This window comes from Gobius niger (genome assembly GCF_951799975.1).
Source record: "Gobius niger genome assembly, chromosome: 2".
Taxonomy (NCBI): Eukaryota; Metazoa; Chordata; class Actinopteri; order Gobiiformes; family Gobiidae; genus Gobius; species Gobius niger.
Window position 1 is genome coordinate 7,062,500 of NC_136853.1, and position 25,439 is coordinate 7,087,938.

Consider the following 25,439-nt stretch of genomic DNA (forward strand, 5'->3'; position numbering starts at 1 on the left):
TTGCATTATTCATTCACTCCATACCCGGTGGTGGTAAGCTACTATTGTAGCCACAGCTGCCCTGGGGTAGATTGACGGAAGCGAGGCAACCAGTCTGCGCCATCGGCCCCTCCGACCACCACCAACCACTCACTCACACACTACATTCGCTAGGCTTCCTGGTGTTACTAAACGGTCTCCCATCCAAGTACCGACCAGGCCCTTCCCTGCTTAGCTTCCAAGGTCTGACGGTATTGGGCATAGCAAAGGCGGTATGACCACAAGGTCAGTTATATATTCCAAAAATTATTCTAAGGACACCGATTTTTATATGGTTAGTCTGGTGTTATAAGTGATTTGCCTCAGGTGCTCTGTGGAGCGGGTCACACTGTTTTTAATGCAGGCTAGCTGATACCATAGAAACGCGCTAGCCTAGCACTAGCCTAGCGCCATGAAACTCTTCAAATATAAGAACTGCATGAATTACAAAAAAAAAAAAAATCTCCAGAAATCAGCAACACTCTGGATAACTAGGAAATGAGGCCCTATGTCAAAAATCCTGAAACATCCCTTTAAGGTAAACAAGTTACTTACTTACTAGCAGTTTTATCAATACGCCTTTCTATAGTCGATCAGTTTATGTGTTTGAGTGAACCCGGGCTGCTCCTGAAGGCCCTGACTGAGACCCCACGGCACCACCACTGAATATTAACAACTCCTGATAACACCCGGGAAACTCCAGCCCCCAATGCACTGATGAGGTGTTTGGAAACCCCCCCACTGAGATAAAAAAATCATATATTTGTTCTGTTTCCTCAGGTATGGAGCCGCGACATCGAGCTTGAACTCCCACCACGACCTTCACTGTGAAGACCAGAAAATGTCCACTCTGTGCCCTCCTTACACGGAGATGATCACCTCCTAGTGCTCTGCGACGGTCTAATGCCTCTCAGACACTGACCAGCTCTTTTTTTTTTTTGGGATACTCTCATCTTTTCAAACTGCTGCACCATGGATCGCCTGTGTCCGGCTAAGAGCGCCAGTCGGACGCGGGCCGTCGTCGGCAAACTGTAGCCGTTTTTGGATTTCCCCTTTTCATATTCACCAGCTTGTATCGCGCTTGTGGATTTATATATCGAGCTTTGGGATCAGTAATGGATGTACCGGAAGGCGGCAGCAGCAGGCATGGCAAGAAGTCCACGAGTCAGAAGCTGGAAGATCAGAAAAAGGTAGGAGCCTCTTTTAACCTTCTCTCCTCGCTTTGGCAAAATGGATGCTGCTTGTCTGACTTTGTTGCTATATTTACAAACCCAAACCTGTTGCTCCGACTGCTGCTCGAGATCCAATTCCCGCCGGTTGTTGTGCTCTACTTTCCCGATTTTACAAATGAAGGGGAAGACTGCACCGGCGCTTCCTGCCGCGGGGAACGCCGCGGCCGCGTCTCCGGAGAGTTCGTGTTTATCGTGGTTAAGGCGGTGCTTTTATGCCAGGCTCTTTTGGGAATTAAAGGGATTATGCCGCCTTCAGAATGAGACGAATAGTGCTTTTGTTAAAGGGTGTTGCTGCACTAATAGATTGGTTGTTACGAGAAGAGGCGAGAGTCCGTGGGAATGGACTGGGTCTTTGTAAAGGCGGAGAGAGTCGCTCGTTTATTAGCTCATGGTCACATTACAGCTCTTTGGAGGAGAGGTCATGCTTTTCCCTGCTGTGGTGATAGTCATACGCATTTGTTATTACTGGTGGTAAAATACGGATTTGGATGTAGCTTCGTACCATTTTTGTGTAACGTAATGAAAAAAAAAATTGTTACAAAAAAAATATTTGGTTTTAGCGTCTTTAGCTTTGTGCCGTTCCCCAATGCTCTGGAGAACTAGGACATTAGGCCCTATGTCAAAAATCCTGAAATATCCCTTTAAAGAGAGATTTACATAAAATTGTATAGATCAAATTATACCAAATTTGGCCCGCTGAAACAATTCTTTCAATTTGTGCTGCTTGTGGTTAACACTAACTCTCTTCCATTCATTCTCAATAGTAAATATGGTTGCAGTACACTTTTTGACCACCAGCGTCAAATTGGGGGCGCTGTTTCACTCCTTTCACAAAGTTAAGGAAACACTGTTGTGGCGTTTTGGTTGTTTATCACAGAGCGTTGTAGCATCAACTTTCACAGTTTTCCAACTTTTATTGCAAAGGTTGTTGACATCAACAACAGTATATGTTAAAAAAATACTTATGAAAGAATTTATGCTGAACTGACAATTTCAAAATGATCTAATGTGGCATTTTCTTTGAGTTAACGAATGAGGTAAAGTTACGTGCAGTGAAGTGCGTGAAGTCTCCTCGTGCAGAGATTCTTTTCTGAGACGCTCCAAACGCAGTCGGAGCCAGTGTTCGCTGTTGTTTTTGTCTTTTTGATCGGGTTTGAAGTGATGAGTTTCCCTCGTCCTGTTTAGTTGCTTAATGGATGCAGCGAAAGAAAAGTAGGAATCAAAAGTCGACATGTTAAGGCCATGATCTTCACCCACAGTTTTGACTTTCAGACAGGAACGTAGAAAAGAAGAATCTGCTTTGGGCTTTACTCAGAGTTCCAGAGTCGTTTACTCACTTTTAATGTCTGAAATCAAACTTGAAGTCCCTACTTACCGGTATGTGATTTATTTACAGTTAATCCTAACCCCCGGGTTAAACAACTGTACTCCGGAAACGATACAACTACAGCGTTGAGCTCTGGCACTGTGAGTAAACTGTGACTGATATTGACGGGTCAGTGATGGCGGTGCCAGGGATGGATTGACTTGGCCTCGTGTAACACCCACTGGTCTATTTCCATCTGTCTGTGGGCTCGTCCCGAAACGTTACTGTGGCCAGGGTCGCTTTGCCTTTGCTTTGTGCACGTTTCAAAAACATAGTAATGCTGATTTATTCCAATTAACAAAGTAGGTTTATTCACTAATGTAATCGCAACACCCCCAGCGAACCGTAGACTGACAGTGACCGCCTCTGGTATGGACCCTTTATACTTATTATTGCAAAAAAATGAATGAGGGTAAATGGTCAACTGTCACCTCTGAGCCCCACGGCTGTAATGCAAGAAATTCTTTCTTTCTTTCTTTCTTTCTTTCTTTCTTTCTTTCTTTCTTTCTTTCTTTCTTTCTTTCTTTCTTTCTTTCTTTCTTTCTTTCTTTCCTTCTTTCTTTCTTTCTTTCTTTCTTTCTTTCTTTCCTTCCTTCCTTCCTTCCTTCCTTCCTTCCTTCCTTCCTTCCTTCCTTCCTTCCTTCCTTCCTTCTGTCCTCCCTCCCTCCCTCAGCGCCACCTACAAAAGTGGAAATGCATTGCGCCTATGGGGACGGGGCCAACTTTGTCGACGGGATTGGGTACAGATATGTGACGACAAACAAAAAATAAAATTGTGGCCACGCCCCCTGACAAACCGAAGTCGGCCATTTTGACAGGAAGTCTGGAGAATGCTGAGTCAGCGTTTTCTCTGTTCCCCTGAGGCCTAGGAAGGCTCTTATCACTTTCGTTCTCGGACATTTCGACACTAGATCGGTCGAAAATGTCGCTCGACCTCTAATAACTACATACATATATTTTTTGAACCACTAAGAGCATACAGACATTATATTACAGATGTATAGCTTCCATTAGCTGCTGATGAGCTGTAGGAGCTGCAGTCTCCTCGCCGCTCGGCCCGGTTCCCGTAATGAAGAGCCCATAAGTGCTGCTGATGGTCCAGACCTTCCTCTGTGGGAACGCCAGCTCAGACCGCGCCGCAGTGATCCATCAGCCCGACGTTTGTGGCGCTGTTAGCACTAATAAAAAGATGATTGTCCCATTATTCCCTTCTCCTTTTATCCACGGGAATCACCTGGGAACGCGATGCTTCTTTCTCTGCCAGGCAACACGGCTTTACAGGGTTTATGACGAGAGGCAGTGAGGCCGACTCGCCTCTGGTCTTTGTGTCCGTGGAAGAGCGCGGTCGCTTCCAACTTCACCCCCGTTTGGAGCTATAGGGATATGTTGGGAGAGGCCAAATGCTAACAGCATCTTTGGTCGTTTTGCGTGACTGAGCGCACGTGTAAAGACACATCAACTCGTCTAAGCTCAGGTGAGAACATATCTCAGTATGTAAAAACGGTGGCCTGTTCCTTTAATGCTTTTTAAATCTCTTTGACTGTCTACTGTGTTTCAGTGAAAGGTTAGCAACTTCCATGTTGCTGCGCTGAACACTTTGAGCACATCCTGGTCAGGCAAACTTTCATTATTCTTAATAGAGACAAACATTTTAATCAGTTAGAGAAAAGCCGGACATGACGTGAGCCACATGCCGGGGTTCCGGCATTAACAATCTCAAGATATGACATGGCCACAGTGGTATGTTGGAACAAATTTCAATTCTGGCGGCCATTTTGTGACTGGCCCTTCAATAACCCAGTGCAATGTGATCAAATGGGAAACTCCACTTATTTCCTTGATACTGTTCTGATCATTTTTTTTTTTATTATTTCATGACTTTGATAATTGTAACTGACCTTATGTCAGATCTGGCAAGTAAATAATGTTTTTGCAGTTTTTATAATGCTATTCCAGTTTTATAGGAGGCACAGACTTTAGTGTCATTTGTTCATAGATTTTCCTCTGTCAAATCATTCACTACTATTTATATCAAATATAATATTTGTTTCCTACTTTCCAACAGTATTTCTGTACTTTTTAACATGGCATGACCAATATTTATTAAACATGGGTCAGATACAGTAAACGCTGACACTGAACCCTGGGAATGAACGGAGAAAACAAAGCTATTGAGGCGAAATCTGATCCCTGACCTGATCCTGACTGAGATACAAGATTTAGAAGTAATAAACCTCATTCTCATATTCTCTCACATTCTGCCTTTGAATCAAATAAAATGTTGCTGCTGGTTTTGCATTGGTGGCATAGGGGTTAGCCTCGCCGGCCAGTCACAAGATGGCCGCCATGTTTGCCACGTCCACAAGCGTTTTTCTAAGGACTATCCTTCAGAACGTATCCCCTCTCTGCTGCTTCTTCTGCCGAGCAACAAGATCTCACACGATTCGCTCGGAGCCACGAGGATCGCACTGTTTTTCCAGACGCATGTGTGCAGGCTGTAGGTGCGAAACACCATCAAATATTCATGTTTTCCGGGAATTGATTCGCCACACTTTTGGCAATAAATTAGATTCTGAGCCGGCGATAAGCTCCAGGTCTGAGGTGCAAGTTGCCGACAGCGGGACAAACGTTTTATCGGGGGATGAAAGCGGGGCAGGCCTGACTTTGGGATTTGGGTCTCGTCCTTTAAACTTCAGCCGGAGATAAAAGCAAAAACGGCCTCTGTTCCCCATTTTGCTTTTGGTGATTAGTTTAATATTCATGGTTATATTGGTTTCCTGCTGTGCAGGAAACCAATATATAATATATATTGTTTTTTCAATTAGGCGTTGCTCATAGTCTGGTTTCTTCATCTTCTTTGACCCCTCGCTCAAACCATTTTCTTTCTTCAGCTAAAACTTTGAACTCACTGTCATTAAAGGAGTGCTCTGTGGCTTTAAAGGTCCTATATCATGCAAGCTTTTAGCCATGTTGTTCTGCTATTTCCTTATCAAACCTCCCCCTGAGTGTTTTTTGGCTTCATTCACGCAGTTCTCAGTAATCCTCCTGAATCCTGCTGCTCCGCCCTCTGCTGGAAAACCACTGAGTTGTGACTAGTGTCAAACAGGAAGAGCTCGACGTCTGTAATGTAATGCCTTACGACTTTTTCATTATTCTGTTATTAGGCGTCCGCGCTGCCCCTGCGGAGAAAACAAACACCCCCCTTGAGTAATCTTGTATGTATTGTTTATGTGAGTCTTGTCTATATATATGTCTTTTTTATACTATGGACCTAGAGTCTGAATAAAGAATGATGATGTCATGTTTGCACTGAAAGTTGTGAAGAAGGAGCTCTTTCTAACCTACTCTGGACACGCCTGTTCTTTTTTCTGACCTAACGATAATGAGAAAAGTGCGTTTGGCAACGAGGACTTTATTCAAGCTTCCTAAAGAAGAGGCCACTCGCCAGGAGTTGGAATTTATTTCCAGGATTCAGCGACTTTCACCAAAATGGTGTTTTTCTGTGACTGTCTCTGATGGATGTTTGTGAACCTTCACCAGAATCAAAGTGGATTAACTTTTGTAACCAACGCGAGTCCCATAATGTAAACACCTGATGGAGCGGCCAGGACAGAGCGGTGAGTCAATCAAAACACGTGTTAGCTTGTGTGTTAGCATGTGTGTTTGCGTGTGTTTTAGCGTCTGTGTTAGCGTCTGTGTTAGCCATTTATGAAGCTGTGCTCCAGATGTCAACTCAACAGTAACTTCACTTATTGCTGTGATATTTATATTTCATTTACTGCTAATTTTGCATGGGCGGATTAGCTCAGAGAGAGGGGGCGGAGTTAACTGAATCCAGGTTTGCAAAATACCTCCAGAAAATACTTATCTTTCTCACAAAAATGAGTGCTCCATAGTGGTATAGGTACAATATATCATATAAATGCCTATAGTTTACTTTGGGATGTCTAACATAGCAGATGCAGATCCTTGAAGATCTAGTTGGACTGTTGGAGGATTATTAGCATTTTTGTTGAGAACCTTTCGCTCCACCACAGTTGTGTTTGTCAGATCTAGAACACTTGTCATTTGACTTTTGCCTGAGTCGACCTGCGACCTGCCTGTATATTCAACAACTGATCACAGGTTTTGACATTTTTAACCAAGACACTGATTCAAATCATAGGAAATCATCCTCAGAAAATGAACTTGTTTGTCATAAAGTTTATTGTAAACTCAGTGACTGACAGCACTTGTTTAAACACTTCAAGGGTAGAATGTGCCAAAAGTATAATCCATATCACGACTCATGTGCACTGAGTTGCCACTAAAGCTGCTTCTCAAAGTTCCCACTTATCGATCAGTCCAAACAAACTGACGGTTCGGCCTCTTTCGCCGCGTTTGGACGATGCCTTTGCCTTTCCTGATCGTAAACCTCGCCTTGTCAGTGGCCACACATTAAAGCCGCTCCTCTGGGAGAGCAGCTCCAGCACGTTCTCCTCATTCAGTCAGATTTCGCCGGCTCGCTCCCCGTGGATCTGCGCGGAGCTCTTTTAGGATCTGCGGGGCCGGCTGCTGCAAAACCACTGAATAATTGAACAGCGTATTGGTTTCAATGGATTACACCGGGTCTATAGCGGCGTGATGTTGGCATGAAGACAGAACGTAGCAGAACGCAGCAGTTGGTGAGAGCGTATGCGAGCGCTGAATAATTTACCCGGAGCATCGCTCTGCACATGTGTGTGAGGCGGAGGTCACGGCTGTTGTTGCTGCTCAGTGGTGAAGAGTGAGGAGAGCGCTGGGTGGAGCCGGGAGAATGGGAATGTTGAACCAGAGCGTACGATAGTGACGATAGTGATCCAAATGTGGAAAATTAGCCTGATGCCGTCCCATTATGTCCAAACTTTTTTTTTACTGAGGGACGCATACAGAAAATTAAACAAACAACTGGGCCGCACTCAGTCTAGGTCAGATATATAAATTCACCTCTATTGTATTAAATGTACGTGTGTTTCCTACAGATTTCAAGGGGACTGTGGTGGGAGAGGGGGCCCCCTAGGGGTGTTTTTTGTGACCAGAGAGCAGCAAACAGAATTGCCCATTGGGATGAATAAAGTTGTTTTGATTGATTTGATTTGATTGGTCCGGGAGCCCTACCCCTGCATTCTGGTGCATTTTAAGCAATAAATAATAACTATTTTTGGCTGTTATGCTGCTGTGAAAAGAATAATTTCTGGTTAATATACACAGGGTGCAGCTTTTTTTAGTACAAACTAATGTATTAGTAGGAAACCCTGATGGTTTTTAATTGAACATGCTTAAAGTAAAAAAAAAAAAAAAAAAACAGCCTTCATCGCAGCTTTCTATTAATGGATTTTCATTTATTTCATTTATTAAAGCAAAACAATTTATTTTCAATTATATTTTTAGAATATCCCGTGAGCCAATGAAAAGTGGGCCGTAGTTTGGACACCCCTGATGTAAGATGTTAGACTCTCCTCCTTTGTGCATTGTTTTCAGCTTGTCTTTGAACAGTTTCTCTAAACCCCCTGCTCAAAAGTCTATGAAACTAAAGCTAAGGTGTTAACCCCCACCTGAACCTGAACCCAAATCTAAAAATATAGCAACAAAAAGTGACAAAAAAGACCAGTTTAGATCAGTTTTGTACACTGGCCTATGGACTGTAACCTTTTAGATTTAGGTAAAGCTGCACTGGAGAAAATGCTCTTGTTTAAGGCGGGGGTTAAAAGGTAAACAAGAGTGAATAATGTCACGCTTCTGGTCTTTGTGTGCGTGGAAGAGCTTGGTCGCTTCCAACTTCACCCCGTTTGGAGCTATAGGAATACATTGGGAGAGGCCAAATGCTCACAACATCTTAGGTCGTTTTGCGTGACTGAGGGCACGCACATGACCAGACAGGTAGACATCAACTCGTCTAAGCTAGAGTAGGAACATATCTCTGTATGTAAAAATGCTGAACTATTCCTTTAAGGTGGCGGTTCCAAACTTAAATGTATTTCAAATGTATAAAAGAGAAACTATGTTAGTTCACGTAACTCAGAAGCACAACCTTTAAGGGCGGTGAGACACGGTCTCCAATAAACATGGTTTTAACTAATCAGATTTCAACAAAGCTGAACTGTTTAACAGATGAATTAAGCCCCTGGCATGAAACGCCTTAAAGGGATATTTCAGGATTTTTTTAAAAAAGGGCCTCATTTCCTAGTTATCCAGAGTGTTGCTGGTACCTGGAGATTTTTCTTAAATTCATGCAATTCTTATATTTGAAGAGTTTAGTGGCGCTAGGCTAGTGCTAGGCTAGTGCATTTCTATGGTATCAGCTAGCCTGCATTAAAAACAGTGTGACCCGCTCCACAGACCACCTGATGCAAATCACTTATAACACCAGACTAACCATATAAATGTCTGTGTCCATAGAATCATTTTAAAGATATAACTGACCTTGTATCACATGAATTCCCGCATTTTGAGGGACTATTTTCAAGCAGATCACTCCACCGCTGTGTAGCTTTTACAACCACGAAGCTGATTCTGCTCAAATATAAGGTATTTTAAATTCAAAATGGTTAAAATGATTCTATTAACACAGACATTTATATGGTTAGTCTGGTGTTATAAGTGATTTGCCTCAGGTGCACTGTGGAGCGGGTCACACTGTTTTTAATGCAGGCTAGCTGATACCATAGACATGCACTAGCCTAAGACTAGCGCCACTAAGCTCTTCAAATATAAGAACTGCATGAATTTAAGAAAACAATATCTCCAGAAATCAACAACACTCTGGATAACTGGGAAATGAGGCCCTATGTCAAAAATCCTGAAATATCCCTTTAAGAATAGCGGCTATTTAGCAACATTAGCGGCTGGTCTAGTAATCTCTGCAGACCCAGCGCTGAGGCACAATGAAGACATTTAGCTCTGGTTCAATCCAGCACAGACTCTGATTTAGAAAACAAAAAACAAAATAAGCCCGATGAATGCTTGCATCTTGGAATATGCCTGCGCCATCAGTGAAGAAGAAACCCACTGATGGATGTTTAACTGACCTCATTCATCGTGTTGCCCAGTTCATAGCAGTAATTGAAATCCAGGCGGCCTCTTCTTCCCGTCAGGCAGTGTGTTCCCACTCATGTGTGGCGTTCATGGTCCTTTCCCTCCTCTGGGATTTCCTCGTTCCGCACTCCCCGCTGTGCTGTAATCCTGTTATCTACCTTTAACGTTCCAGCCGGGGGGTCCCTGAACGCAGCACGACGCCCCCCACACACACACAACATGTCCCCGGCCTGACTTCAGCGCGCGCCTTAACCCCGCGCACCCCTTCACTCCCGCGCCCAGACACGGCGCATCTGCTCACGGCTCATCGTTATCGCTGACGGGCCGCTCCTACCTGCGCTGGAGGGGCCGCCGTCATCACACGCCAACACGCCGCCAGCACGCCGCCGAGGCCCATGCATAATGTATGAGGGAGGAGAGGGAGCACCTGCTACATGTGCCAAACAGCGCGGAAAACAATGCGAATTCTCTCAAATCATATTACCGGCTCAAAGGGAGACGAGCGGCGTGAGGCGGAGACGCCGGCGCTTTCCGCGGAGACGGCGGCGCAGCGGAGGGTTCGCCTGCGCTTTGTGCCAGTTTGTTCCCCATTGAGCTGAACTGTGGGTAACCTCTCCGGATTAAAGAGCCAAAAGGGTTTTGACGACGTTCAGGTGACGGGAAAAACAATGAGATCCAGCTCCGATCCAGCTTTTCTGCCACCGATACCGATACTGGGGTTTGAGTATCTGCTGATATCCGATGTTTACCGATACCAGGAGACTTTCTTATAAGTGGCTTCTCTGAGTGAAACCATGTATTGACTCTTCTCCATTGTAAGATCAATAAAGTCATATCACATTGTCACATTACAGATCAATTATATCTATTGATAAACTCTTGGATAAACATTTAAGAAGGAGGACTTTTCGACACTAAATATCAGGCTTTAGGTCACATAAATATAAACAACTCACATTAAGTAGAATCTGATCATTACAAATATAGACCAGTTTTTACTTCTTAAACTAAAATACAAACACTTGGCTGCAGCAGGGACCATTTTATTATATTAGGCATTTCTATCATAGTTTCTGACCCCGCCTTGGTTAGCATTAGCATTAGCATAGATACAGACGGCATCTTTGGAGTCGCCCATATATGGTCATGTAAACAATTTGTTCTCTAATTATTCAAAAACTGCTTTAACAAATGCAGAATTATGAATATAGTTTTCTACTAAATAAAGACACAAAGACATGGAGAGGAGCAAAGTGGTTCAACAGCCCATAAATACATAAATAACGGAGAATGCTAACATGATGCTACATGTTAGCATTGTAGCGCTAGCTTCGACTGCCCTTTTTTCGCTTCTACTGAACAATCTGCTGTGAATAAACATCCATATGGACCTGGTTTAGACTTGACTTTATTTGTATGTGATAAATAAGTTTACATTTCACCAGAAAATGGCTAAAAAAGATTTTCTATGACGAGATGCCGTCTGTATCTATGCTCCTGTTAGCTTTACCACTCACCCATTCACACACCAGTGTACGCAGACACTGGCGGCAAGGTGGGTGAAGTGTCTTGCCCGAGGACACAACAACGGTGTGCGCCTGCGGGATTCGAACCGCGACCGGGCTTTAGACAGCAGTTTAGAGTTTGCTGTAAATGATTCCAGTCATTAGAACAGGGAACAGAGAGGTTTATGTAACGACTGGAGCGAAGCGTCTGGGGTTATGGATGTTTAACCGAGAGGGGAGGAATGGAGGGGATTCTCCAATTAAAGATTTGTAAATGAACAACCAATGAGTTTGCCTGGGAGTATGGAGGGCAGACCATTTCACCAGGGAATGTACAGAAACTCAGTTCAAAGCGCTCACCTTAAAGAGCCGACTTAAAGATGTGTGAGCATAGGCCAGTGCTCTCTCTGCGGCGTTGATAACACTGAGTGGGTTTTGGCACCGCTGTTTACCATGGAAATTGCACAAGGCGATCACAGCTTCTTTTTTTTGTGTGAGACAGAGGAGGACAGGCAGGCAGGCGTGCATCGTCAGGGAAGCAGAGGCTCAATGACAAACTACCACTGGGCGACATAAACATGAACAATGGGCAAAAAGTTATAAAATCTGATTCTACCTGACGAACGTGACCTTCTGTCTCTGCCAAGTTACTGCCAACCTCAATATCAACACATAAAACAATAGTGACTGCATTTATTAAAATGACGGGAAATTACATGAAAAAAACCCTAACCAGCGGTGTACCCCAAGGCTCAATTTTAGGGCCAATGCTTTTTTCATTGTACATGCTGCCATTGGGCTCAATTTTTAAGAAGTATGCTTAGCTTCACTGCCAGATGATGTACAGATCTAACTGCCATTGGACCTTATAACTGACTCATCTGACGCCGTGCAGACATTTCTCAGAGCAGTCAAAAACTTTCTCAATTTGACAGACAGAGGTAGTTTGTGAGCCGGACCTTGTGCCCTTGGTTCACTTGTGTCTCACTGCTGTTTGTCTGCCAAAAGATTGGAGTTTTTATATGAATAGTTCTTTTCAGTTTGAAAACAGATACTACTCACCTTTAAACCAGTTGGAATTGGTTTTCCGTGCATCAGGGGCAGATCTAGTGGCAGCTGCCACCCATATCGTAAAGGTCTGGCCACCCCACTGATGTCATGTGATCTCTCACTCTCAGTTAGTAGTTTTTTTTGACAGGACAAAGACTGAAAACAAACTTATATAGCTAAAGTTAAAGCTAAATAAGGAGCCAGTTGCCAATTCCTGCGGCTCCAAAGATGGTGATTTTTTTTTACTACTTATATTATGGACAATGCTACTATTTGTATATAATTTTGAGAGGCTCAGCCTGCATCTAAACGGAAAAAATGCCTTGTGTGCCCCGCTATAAACATTCGACATTGTAAAATGTGTTGCCACCCCAGAAATGATCCCTGACCCTGCTTGCCACCCCAAGATTTTGTCTCTTTTTTCCTGCCGTGCATTGATCACGACCGGTTTGGTTTATTGTAATTCTTATATTTTGGTCTAAGCCAGTCGTCGATTTCTTTAAATTTGTCCATGGACTGGTGCCGCCTTATTTATTTATTTTGTTTGCTAGACTGTCTGAGATCTAATTTAAAAAGTAAGGGAGATAAAGCTTTTGCAGTAGCAGGCCCTAAACTGTGGAACTCCTCTGAACATTAGAACATTTACTTTAACTGTGTAAATGACCTTGACCTTGATTAAAAAGTAAAGGAGAAATATTGGACCATTCCTTTGATTCTTCACCGCCTTAACCACATTTGATATTCTAACATTCCCACTCTGACTATCTTCGGAGTGATCTGGCTGCGCCCCCCCCTCTCCCACTGTTCCCTAAGCCCTCTGTCATTACCATTTATATAGCCCTGAGCGCCGGTTACAAGGCCTATCCCTTATTCGGCCGCTGTTTCTCCTCTCGCGGCGGTAATAGGATTCATTTGAACACCTTGCTCCGTGTTTGTGGTCCCTGTGCCTTTCTTCTCGCTTTACGAGTCTGGATATTTCAGCCCGTGTCAGGCGTGGCGCGCCGGTTTATACGGCCGACGCATTCGCATGCAGCGCGGCACGCCGTCTGGAGGTGAGGAGGATCTATCTGCAGTCCCGGCGTATCACTGGAGCATGTCCCGGGGCGAGGGGAGAGGAGACTGTAGTAAATATAGTACGGTTAACCTGTCAGGGATGTTCGATCGCCTCTGTTTTACCGTAACGTGGGCTGTAGGATGTAAGGTCACGCAGAACAAGGGGTTTCTGACTTACTTTGATCATAAGCAACTGGTGGGAGGTTCAATAACGAGGATGTACTTGAATTAATGACGACACATCGAAAATAATCAACTTTTCCCACCACTTTGTCGTTTTGGGGGGACTGTAAAAGATCATTGCCAAGCCCTGAATGGAAAGATGTGATGAAATGTTATCCATTATCTACTGATCTACAGAGACTCTTGAATCCGCGGTGTGGAGTCGGGTTGGCTGCTGCGCCGTGGTGAATAATGGAGAGTGCGATGAAAAGCTGCAGGAAGCCAAACACAGATGAATCTTCCAAACATCACTATGATCAGCCATCTTGATTTACCCAAGTCATTATGTCCGCTTGAGTCCAGAAAGAGTCCAAAAATCCACTTGACTGCACAGTGTTGGAGCCAGGTGGGAGAACACGAGACTGAGGCAGACGGAGCCCCGCCCATCAATTAGCATAACCATGTGTGCGTTACTTATGTGGAAATATTTCACACAATCTCCTTTTTCTTTTAATTTGAACAATCCTGATCATAGATTAATACCTCCTGTTTCAGGCCGCTCACACTTTCATGCATGATCTTCCTGCATATAAGTTACTGCTCAAGGTCACAGGCCTCGGTCACTACACTCAAGCCACTACTAATGATTTATAACAGAGAATCCTAGACAGGAAGCCCATTAGGTCACATCATTGTATCAGTCTGAGGAACTTAAGCATTTGATCTTTTGAAAACTTCAGCACGTTTTCCCAGCTTGTCGAACCAGCCCCACGGGTCTTGAGTGAGTGTTAGTTCCTCTCCGGGCTGTGGGATCAAGAACTAGACGAGCTCAGAACGGGAACTGTCGGATCCCACAGTTTTCCCTGTACAAGGCACTAAAGCCTGGAACTGTTCACCCCCTGACCTGCAGGGGGAGTCAAGCTGGGTCCTTTTCAAACACAAGACTTTTTAATCAGAGGTCAGAAATGTGACCGCTGACCGTCTGCTCTGTTGTGTTTATAGTGTTGTGCTTTTCTTTTTTTTTTGTAAAGGCCCAGCTAGAGACGGACATTGAGAATTAGCTTTGTCAATCTACTCAAGGTGGTCAAACCCATTGAATATGCAAGAACAAAAAACTGATGAATATGCAGTCTACATAAAAACAAAAATACCTAAAAAAAGTATATAGTATAGATAGTAATATCATTTTATAGCATCAAAAATTGTGAATGTTTGATCAAATCTTAAACTCTTTGAGCTGGTTCTATCGAATCGCCTCTTGATGCACGAAGCACCGAGAGGCATCGTGATAATGGCCTCAGTCGAATCGTATCAGGCTGGTAGTGGTCACAGAAGTGCGGATCGAGATGCATCGTAGTCATGGTGATAATTCCATTCTCTGGTGTCTCCAGATGTATCTTAAATGAATCAGATCGTGGCAGGTGTATCGAGATGTGAAGAGAGGCCATAGATTCTCATCTCTATACATGAACGAAGCTGTTTAGTATTCCAGTTTTCGTCATCTTGATGTTGCGGTATCTAATCCCCGACGGCATCAGCTCAAACATTGGATGGAAGAGAACAGTCTTTCAGGAATGAGCCTGCTCTGCACACAGAGCTCAGTGAAGATGCCCTGCAGTGGAGGTAAAGGGAGCCTATGATCTTCACTGCAGATCTAACGCTCCGACTAAGGATCCGACTGAACCAGGACAGCATCCCATATGTCAGCACTGTCCCTCTGTAAAACAGGGTCCACTCTGGACTGGGGAGGTCCACTTTCTTCATCTTATGGACGAAGTAAAGTGTATGCAGAACAGACAACACAGACCCCCAAAGCTTGGTGCGGATGATACACAGCTAGACCTGAGCTTGACGACTCCCCAGTCCAGCAGTAGCACTTCCCTATAGGCTGGTGTGCCTGTTCTCACTGAGAGGTGACAATTGGAGGTGTAAAGAAGCTCGTCCTGAGCCGAGCAGAAGAGCTCCATGATAGTGGTGTGACAGTGACAGCCCGTCGAGCCCTGCGTTAGTCTGTCTGTCTCGCGCTGTACGAGTGGGCGAAAGAGACCTCCTCCCAGCATGCACCTCTGACAGACCTGCTACTCTCAGCACCTGTCAAAGCCAACAGGCAGGAAATGGGAGACACAGGCAGGGGGGGAGGCAGTGGGGGAGGACTCCAGAATGTGTCCAGCTTGGTTGAAATGTCTAAATCACCGTCAAGTCTTAGCAACAAGCCCTACTTAGTGTTTCGAGTCTGTTTATCATTCACAAATATATGCCAACTACCCCCCCTTCGTTAGCCTATAACCAACACTTTACAGAAGAGCTTCATTTTTTGGAGGAATCGACAAACACGCAAAAAAGGCTCACCTTGCAGTTTTTAGCCAAGCTTTTGCATATTTCATGGGTGCAGCGCCACTTCGCCAGTCTGGAAGTGCATGTGTGTCTTTGGTCTCCTGCTGAAGGCTCCCCTCCGGACTCATTAGCTTTCACGGCGAGATTTCTCCATGTCCTGCCTGCGCGTCGTGAAAACACAAAGGTTGTCAAAAACGGTAACAAAGGGGAGCGAGAATGAAAGGAAACTCCAAGAAGTAAACAAACTTTGAATATCTCCGGCATGCGGCGAAGGCTTTTAGGAGCAGCATTCTGGGGTGCTTGTTGGTAAGTGGTGCGAGAAGACCTTGAGCAACAAAGGTGCGCGATATTCGATCAGAGAGAGCATTTATTCACGTTTGGGGAGGAAGTGGTAGGTGCTTGCTTGTTGCTTGTTGTTCCGAAAACAAAAAGGAAAGCTGAGAGATCGTGCCCAACCAAGCCAACTCACTTCCTGTTTTTAAATCTTTGTATTGTTATATTTGTATGGAATTTTGTATTGGTTTCAGTTCCCCAGTCCATGTCTACGATACCCCACTGAATTTTTGTCAACGAGGAACTTTTTCTGAGCAACGCCCCCTTTTGTTGGAATCGAGAGTTAAAAATTGCATTGGTGTGTATGTGGAAACTGGATCATTGCTCGTTCTGGGGATAAAATATTCTAAACCAGTGTCAGAACCTCATGAACATGTCTGTTCTTGATTACGGACACATCAACTCACTGTCAGAAGTGATTGGAAGATTTTTTTGTTTTTTGTGGAAACTTATATGAGCGTGTTTATCGATTGCTAGCATCTGTCAGGGTTCATTACTGAGGAAACAGCTCCACATTCTGCCCGTGAAATAATCGGTAAATATTCAAACTCATCAAACACGTTGATTATAGATTCTCTGGGTTTTAAAATGCACATTAACGTTAGCATTAGCGGCTAGTAGGTTAGCTGCTGAATGAACCATGTACCATTTGCTCATAAGCTACAAAACTACATTGTGGGCTGTGTGATTTTTATTTAATAACAAAAAGCGATAGACTCAAAGCTGAAGCTGTAGTGACATTATAAAGCAACCAGCGAAAAAGTTACACAGGCAAATGTCACTGACAAGTCATGATCTCAGTTGGTTTAGCAGCTCAGTTTTAAAAAGTTCACAGCTTTTTCTATAAATTATCTGATGCAACAGGTCAATTCCATGGCTTCCTTTTCAAGGTCGATAAATAAATAAAACAAAGAAAAAGATTTTTATATATTTAAATATGTAAATTAAAAGTTCTCTATCTTTCCTCATTCATTCCAATGTACGGGAGCTTCAGTTTGCCCCGAATATGGCTATATAGGGCGGCACAGTAGCACATCGGTTAGCGCTCGTGCTTCACAGTCAGAAGGTCTCAGGTTCGATCCCCACCTGGACGGGGCCTTTCTGTGTGGAGTTTACATGTTCTCCCCATTTCCTCCAGTTTCCCTACCACTAAAAACATGTACAATAGGCCAGAATGAATGTATTGTGCGAGTGAGTGATTGGTGGTGGTCACAGGGGCTGATGGCACAGACTGGCAGGCTGACTTCCATCAGTCTAAGGGCAGCTGTGGCTACAGTGAGTGAATAATGACCATAGCACTTTGAGGAACTTGGTAATACAGGCTTGTAAAGCGCCACACAAGTGCAAGGCATTATTCGTAATAATCATAGAAAGTATTTGTGTTCCCTCACCGCACCATGTTTAGTTTGGCTTGTTAAGAAGAGCACCTCACTTATATGCAGTCGATTGTCAGTTTGTGTTTGACAAACGTCTTCTTTCCATTTACACTGCCTGACCAAACCAAGGTCATGCGCTCTAATATTTACCTTGAACCGCCTTTAGCTTTGATTACAGCACACCATCACTGTTACATAATAAGCTTCTGCAATGTCAAAAGACTCATTTTTCACCAAGATCGTGTCTTGATGATGAGAATAAGACCTGTGCTCTGTGGTCTCACGCTCCCTGAACTGCTCTTTTACACTGTGAGCCTGATGAACCGTGGCACTGTCATGGTGGAACATGCACAGATCAAATAAAACAGAAATGTTCTCAGCTTAAGGGCCCCTGTTGTATCTTCACAGCCCATTTCCTCTCGCACAGCTTTTCCTCCTGACGTGCCAGCCCTCTCCTCTCCGTGTCCTCACGTCTTCATAAACCCACTCCCCAAATCCGACCTTCAGTGTCCTCTATGTTCATTTGCTCTGCAGCCAATGAACAATCGCGGGACTTAATTACTTGTAAAAGGGCCACGTGGAGCACAGACCCGCTCAGACTGCTAACAGGCCGCAGATCACTGGGAGACGGCTGAACGCTCGGACTCCGGTGCTGCGTGGTTAATGAGTGCGAGGTCTAATTTAAATGGAGGGAGGTGGTCAGTGATTGAAAATTGAAAGTGGAATATAGATTGGTCATGCTTTGGACTAGTCTTTGTGAAGCGTTTATTCTCCTAAAGGGCGATACAAGTGAGAGAGATGTCCCTGGAAGGTCTTATTAAGCAACAATGGAGATAATAATGGAGCGAACCATATTGATTTGATCACCAAAGACTAGCACGGACACACCCGGGGTCCTCCCACTCGCTCATGGAAGCAGTTTAATATGGGGGGAAGAAAACCCACATTGGGATTCCCAAAGCTGTTTGCGATTCCAATAAGGCTTGTACCAGCAAATGCTTTAATGATTACAATGGTGGTTGATAATAATTGAAAGTGTTTTGTAAACCCGTCGTGTGACAAAGCCCAACAATGGATCCACATTTTACGGCCATATGCTGGAGAGGAAATTGGCAGAATTTGAAAGAGTTTCTTTGAGAGCAGATGCGGCGCAGATTTTTGAGGAATGGCACGCAACATGGGCTTTATTTTATTTTTTTGTAGATGGGGAGACAAATTAAAACAAACTGCAAAAGGACACAAACAAGATGCTGTGGTCGGTTTCATCTGGAGAACAGAGACGGCTCAGGGAAAGTTTAAGGACAATTAGTTAGAAAGGAGCAGAAACAGCAGAGAAAGTCCCAGAGTACATCGCCAGAGAAAGATCCAGATGACTTGGAACAAATACCATCAGGTCCAGCGGTCAGGAGCAGCGAATGACCACAGCCGAGGAGTCTTTTCTAGATCGTGACGCGTCGATAAAAGCAGTTCTGAGCAGCCCTGGTTAGGATAAGGTGAAGACAGTAAAGTGCTGATGGGTAAGAAAGCTCGACAAACGATCGCATTTACCCATTTAAAATCAATCAATCAATCAAACTTTATTTATAAAGCGCTTTTCAGACCGAGTACTTGACAGATTACAACATTTAAAACAATGCGCCTGGCACACACTCCCATATATTTTATATATTAGGATTAAATCAATAGATTAGTCAGTTAAAGCTAAGCTAAAAAGGTGGGTCTTGAGCTGCTCTTAAAAACATGAACGTTCTCCTCAGATCTGAGCTCCTCCTCAGGTGGTTCCAGAGGCGAGGGCCGTGATAATGAGTCTTTTTGTTGACTTTAGAAATAACTAGTGAAGGGGCCGTGAAGGTTCGTAAGGTAAAAGCAGTTCTGAAAAAGATAAGAAACAAAACATTAAAAGAACTTTAAAATTAATCCTGAAACACACGGGGAGCCAATGCAGCGATTCTAAAACCGGTGTAATGTGGTCCCGTCTCCTGGTCTTCGTCAGGACTCGAGCTGCTGAAGTTTGTGAAAGTTGTAGACCTGAGATCCTCTTTTTGGGAAGACCAGAAAGCAGGGCATTACAGTAGTCGATACGACTGGTGATAAAAGCATGCATGAGCGTCTCCGTGTTGGCTCGAGAGAGAATGGGGCGACTCTGGCTATGTTCTTTAGATGCTAAAAACCTATCTTTGTGATATTCTTTTTTTTTTTTTTTTTTTTTTTTTTTTTATTGCAAAAAGTGCATATTTTACAGATGTGCAGAGAGGACACAATACATTTAAAGAAAATAAAAAGAAAAAAAAAAAAATAAAAACAGAAAAAGAAAAAGAAAAGAGAGACAAAACAACACACATGAGGTATGGCATAAGCCAGTAGACTATTTTAAGCTACAATTCGTACCATTAGTGCCACTGTCAATACAAACACCACAACTACTATCACCACCACCGCCACCTTCCGTACCCAAACGCCGCTGTCGCACCACCATAACCACCACCATCACTATCACTACCACTACCACCACTACCACCATCCACACCCGCATCACCACCACCACCACTACTAAAATCAAAGATTTGAGTTTATAACAACAGATGACAGATGAATAGAAGAGAAGAAAAAAAAGAGAGAGAAGAAAAAAATAAAAATAAAAAAATAAAAATAAAAATAAAAATAATAATAATAATAATAATAAAAAAGAGAAAATAATAATAATAAAAAAGTAAAATAAATAAGATATAAAAATAATAATAATAAAAAAAAATAGAAATAAATAAATAAAATAAAAAATAACGTTGTTTGTAATTAAATGTGTGGCATTCCTCTCATATATGGCTAGTTTAGCCATGTCGATAAGGGCAATGTCCGCCCACTGTTCCCCACGCGTGCGACACCCAGGCCGGCACCCGCGGTCGCTCACTGTTGATCCCCCGCCAATCCTGATTCTTACTTTCTCCCTTTACAGTAGGTGCAAGTGTGTCCCTAAATAAAGTGAGGTGCATTAAAATGGGCATCGAGCTCATCCTATTCTTTGTGTTCTCCCTTTTGCAGGGTTTCTCGGTATGTCCCTAAGTAAGGTGAGGTGCATTAAAATCAGCATTGAGCTTACCCTAGTCTTTATGTTTTTCTTTCCCTTTTTTTTTCTTTTTTCCTGAGCTAATATGATGCGTTAAAAACAGTGGCAGGGTACCTTGGCCAGCTACACCTTAGAGCCAGCCGGGGAAGAGGCACGCTGGCAGGGACCAGAGGCATCTATGCACCATCGAATGCCAAAGCAGGCCATAAATGATCAGGATTGTGATTGGGAAAAAAAAAGAAATAAATAAATAAATAAATAAACAAAATAATAATAATAAATCAATAAACAAACAAAAATAAATCAATAAACAAGGGAAAATAAAAACAAAACAAAAATTAAACTAAATTCAGAAGTGAAGACAAAATTAATAATAATAATTAGAATAAAGAGAGAGAGAGAGAGAACTAAGAAGTCTACTGGTGGTGGTAAAAAAGGGGAGTTGAGGCTTTGACAACTTATACTAACAACAGCAACAATAATAGAAATGACAATAATAGCAGAAATTAAGAAATTATAAATGAAAGTGTTTCAGATATGGGGTCCATATTTCATTGAAGGTCGATATATACTTCTGTTTGTGGGCTCTATTCTTTTCTGTTATTATGTGATCAATGATTAAATTTATCCAATGGGTGATGTTACATGCTCTTTTATTTTTCCAATTTTGGAATATTATTTTCTTTGCGAAAATTAGAGAGGTCAGGAGAGCAATGTTATATTTTGTTGGAAGATTTATTTGTGCGATATCTCCTAAGAGACACAGAGCAGGGTTTAGTGGGATTCTGTAATTCAAGATGGTGGATAAATTGTCAGTGACAGCTGTCCAGAAGGAATGTACCGGTTGACACTCCCACGTGGCATGTAAATAGGTGTCTATGATATTCTTAATGTGTGGAATAAACACCAGCTCAGAGTCAAAAATCACACCCAGGTTCTTCACCTGTGAGGAAGGATTCATAGACAGTGACTGTAGTTTGGGTAAAAGTCTCTCTCTTGGCCTCAGGACCGATGACTAAAGCTTCAGTTTTCTCCTGGTCAAGCTGGAGAAAGTTTTCTGCCTGGTGTCATCAGGAGACATGGAGATGTATAACTGTGTATCATCAGCATAACTGTGAAAGTTGACTCCATGTCTCCTGATGACATCACCAAGAGGGAGCATATACAGGTTAAAAAGCACTGGGCCTAAAATCGAACCCTGGGGCACACCACATGTGATTTTATGGACTTTAGAGGAGCAGGTATCCACACTGACCATGAATGTCCTGTCCGTGAGGTAGGAAGTTTAAAAGACTCAGTGCTTGGGCGTCGTCGTAAACACGTTTTGATGGAGACAGACATACTGGAGGCTTTTCTCGATCCCAGTACTTCAAATGATGTTTGGCTGGACTTAGAAACAAAACATCACAATGTTCAGGAACTAGTCCAATAAAAAACTTTGTATTTTTGCTGTCCTTTAAAACAACACACATCATGTTAATATAGCTTTGGCTTCTCTGCTTTTATTCTGTTGCTTCATTTCTTAAGATCCGAGTTTTAACTTTTGCTCCAAGTATGTGCTGGTTGTGAATTGTTTGTGTAGTTTGTCATACACGTAGCTGACTTACATTCAGGTGACGTGCGATCATACATGATATCATTGTCACTTAGCGGAGCCACTGGACGATCTGTTAAAAGCCTTTTTGGCAGTCGCTTGGGTGGGCATGGTCGAGACGTTCAGCTGAGGACCTTTGTTTACATCGTTGTTGCCTCCAGGCTCTGGGCAACATCACCGATTTTCAGACATAACTTTGGAACAGGAAGTGGGTGGAGACTAGAGATTTCGAGCTTTCAAACGACCCCTCCCTGTTCCTTCTACGCCTCTGGAAGGCCATGTGACATTGGAGTGAAAATTCGTACATTTACTTCAGAAATAGAGCTTCCTCCCAATGCACATTTTCAGACTTTTTAAATATTTTTTACATATGAATAGATAGTCACAATAAATGATATAATGGTCGTTTTGTGATCGGAGGATCGGTGGTTTGAATCCCACTGGTGCACATTGTCGTTGTGTCCTTGGTTAAGACACTTCACCCTCCTCTTGCCTCCAGTATCTGTGTACACGGTGTATGAGTGACAGAGTGAATGGGTGAGAGGTTCCTTGATGTAAAGCGCTTTGAGTGCCTAAAGCAGGTGGAAAGGCGCTAAATTAATTGTGACCATTTACCATGAACCTTTTCCAAAAGCACTTGGATAGCTAAAATAAATAAATATAAAATGCTATTTGTGTCAAGAAAATACTGGGGGAAAAAAATACTGTTTATGATTTTCGGGGGCACAGAAGTTCTGTCTTGCCGAAGGCACCAAATTGGCTCGGGCCGGCCCTGGTTGCTTTCTAGAAAACTGAATAACTGAGAACGTTACTGCTATCGGCTCGTCATTCTCAGACGTTTCCCATTGACTTCATGCAGAGAGCCAATATTCGTGCTTCCCTTTATCTGCTCCACACGTTGGAAGCTGCTCGTCCACATAATAATGCCTTTGTCTCGTCTGTTTCTTGTTTGGCCCATTCTCTTTCCAATTGTGTCATGCTGGATCCTTCTGGGCTTTGGAAATGAGATAAAAATGTTTTGTTTCGTAGAGTCCGAGTTCCTCTCTGTTTAAAACCTTTGACGATTGACTATTGACATCACACTCTATGTGCAGCTACTGTAAAAGACGCTGTTGAGAAAAAGACGATTATTATGTGTGCACTGACACCTATGCACCAAAGTCTCTTAAGGTTCAACCACATCATTACCAGCTCGGTTCCAGACTTTGTTCTTAATCCTTATAATTAAGTCTCGAGATAACGCCACTGATCAATGCTCACCTTTCACTGGAGGAGCACAGCAGCAGATGAAGCCTCTCGTACCCTTTTGCCTCGCTGCTCATCGTGTGTAGAACAGTTCAAAAGTCGACAGAGGAGAATATCTCATCAAAACAAAGGAAACTGGCCTGGTTTTACATCGCTGGGACCTACTTTTCCGTCCTTTTGCACTTAACATGGTGTAGTCTGGCACAACATCAGACACCGGACATCAGGGTTAGGCAGGTTTGCGTCACGGAGGGACAAATTTCATGAGCGCCAAAGCACCAAGAACCTCACCATTGTAGTTAAGAAAAGAACCATTTTCTGCAAATGCCAGTGTTTTACATCAGTGGTTCTAAAGTGGTCCGGCTTCAAGACCCGCCATTACCTTAATGTCAAGCTACGACCCAAATAAAACTGTATTTTGTCATATATCGTTTAAAATATTGTATTCACGGCACATGTTGTAGATTTGCTTTTAAGACAGAAAGTACGATCAAAACAACACAATAATATTAATTAACAGTGTGTTTCCGTGTAATTTCAGAAGGAAAATATTGAAAAAAAGTTCCCTATAGGCTCATGACCCACTTTGGAGTCCCGACCCACCAGTTGAGAATCACTGTTTTACATTATATATGACCAAATGGGATGTTCTGCAAGGACCTATTAAAAATACACTATAAAAACACACTATTTCTCGCATTTTTACAGTACTTTAACAGGTATTTGATCCCTTATTTGCATAGTAATCATTTTGAAAATCATATTGGGGCCAGAGGTTCTGTGCTGGAGGGCCGGATTTGGCCCACGGGCCTGACGTTGCCTCCCCGTGCCGTATGTCCATGCCCAAAGTGTAAATAAACAGACCTTAATGATGCTGTTATTAGGCTGCAGCGAGGTTTGCTTGTGCAGGTGTGAGTGCGGCCAGCAGGGGGCAGGTGAAACCGCAAAAGGTTTTCCTCTGGGCCACAGCTTGTCTTAAAAGTGGGTCCCGGTCGTCTCTCCTGTTGTGAACCTCTGGATTGTCCAAAAATGGAGACTTCAGATCTTGAGCTGGAAGACGAGTCGAGCCTATAACGAAAAGAGGAGTTGGTTCATCTTAGAATTCTATTGTGGTGACTGGTAATCGTCAACTCGGTTTATGGTTAATATCTCTGTACTGGCTGGACCGGCCCACATGAAACAAAGACTGTCACAAAGTTCAACGTCTTCCCTCTCAGCACATATGAACTAAGGTCATGAGATGTGCTTGATGTTGCTCAGATCAAAAGACTCTCAGAAATGAAGATGAATGTGGCAGGTTTGTGAATCCAGTCACTTCCACATAATGATCAGGGAAAACAATTCTAGATGATCTTTGATGATTCTCGTCTCTCTCCCACTGAGTTGTATCGGCCAATGCTCCACTGTTTTACTAACAAACAGTGATTTATCCAGGATGCACCTGTATAATTAAGCAAAGAGTGAGCGATGAGTACGTTCAGAACCATTTCTTTAAGAGTAAGTGCCGAGGAAGCGTTCTGTGCCAGGCGTCGTCCTCACGTGTCGTCCTCATGCGTCGTCCTCATGTGAAGCACAAACACAGCAGCACTAATGGGGCTCTAAACTCTGCTTTCCACAGCCTCCCGTCGAAAACATTCAGATTCGTCTCTTCAGTGAAACTGTGACAGAGCCTAAACAGCCTCTCCACTCCCCTAAAGGGGGGGGAGACTTCAGCTTAGTGGGTTTGTGCTTTACTGCAAAAAATAATAGTTTTCGAAATGTGTTAAAGTCGACAAACAACGTTATTTTGGGAGCCTCAGCATTAACATCCTACAGTTTAATTTGAAATTGTGTCTCAGTAACAATAAAAGGAGAAGACTTTGAATCCTCCTGCTGTTATCAGGGAAAACATTTGGCCATTTTCTCTTTGGAAATGTCTTTCAGAAACGGTTTCTCTCCCATAGAGTTAGTTGTCTTGACATTTGCTCTGACTGAAATAGAATTCTATAACATGAACTCAACCTATTGGATGAAATCGCTTTCAGACACTTTCGCTGATATTTCCTGTCTTTTTC

The 25,439-nt window shown here is 43.2% G+C and overlaps 1 protein-coding gene across 1 annotated transcript in view; it reads left to right on the forward strand.

Moving 5' to 3' along the window:
* Positions 1-1,035: 1,035 nt before the first annotated feature.
* The window catches only part of nav3 (neuron navigator 3), a 541,592-nt gene continuing 517,188 nt past the window's right edge, over positions 1,036-25,439 (forward strand). The window contains exon 1 of the mRNA XM_079582525.1: positions 1,036-1,208. Coding sequence (XP_079438651.1) covers positions 1,134-1,208 — 75 coding nt within the window. The 5' untranslated portion in view covers positions 1,036-1,133. The remainder of the gene's footprint in view (positions 1,209-25,439) is intronic.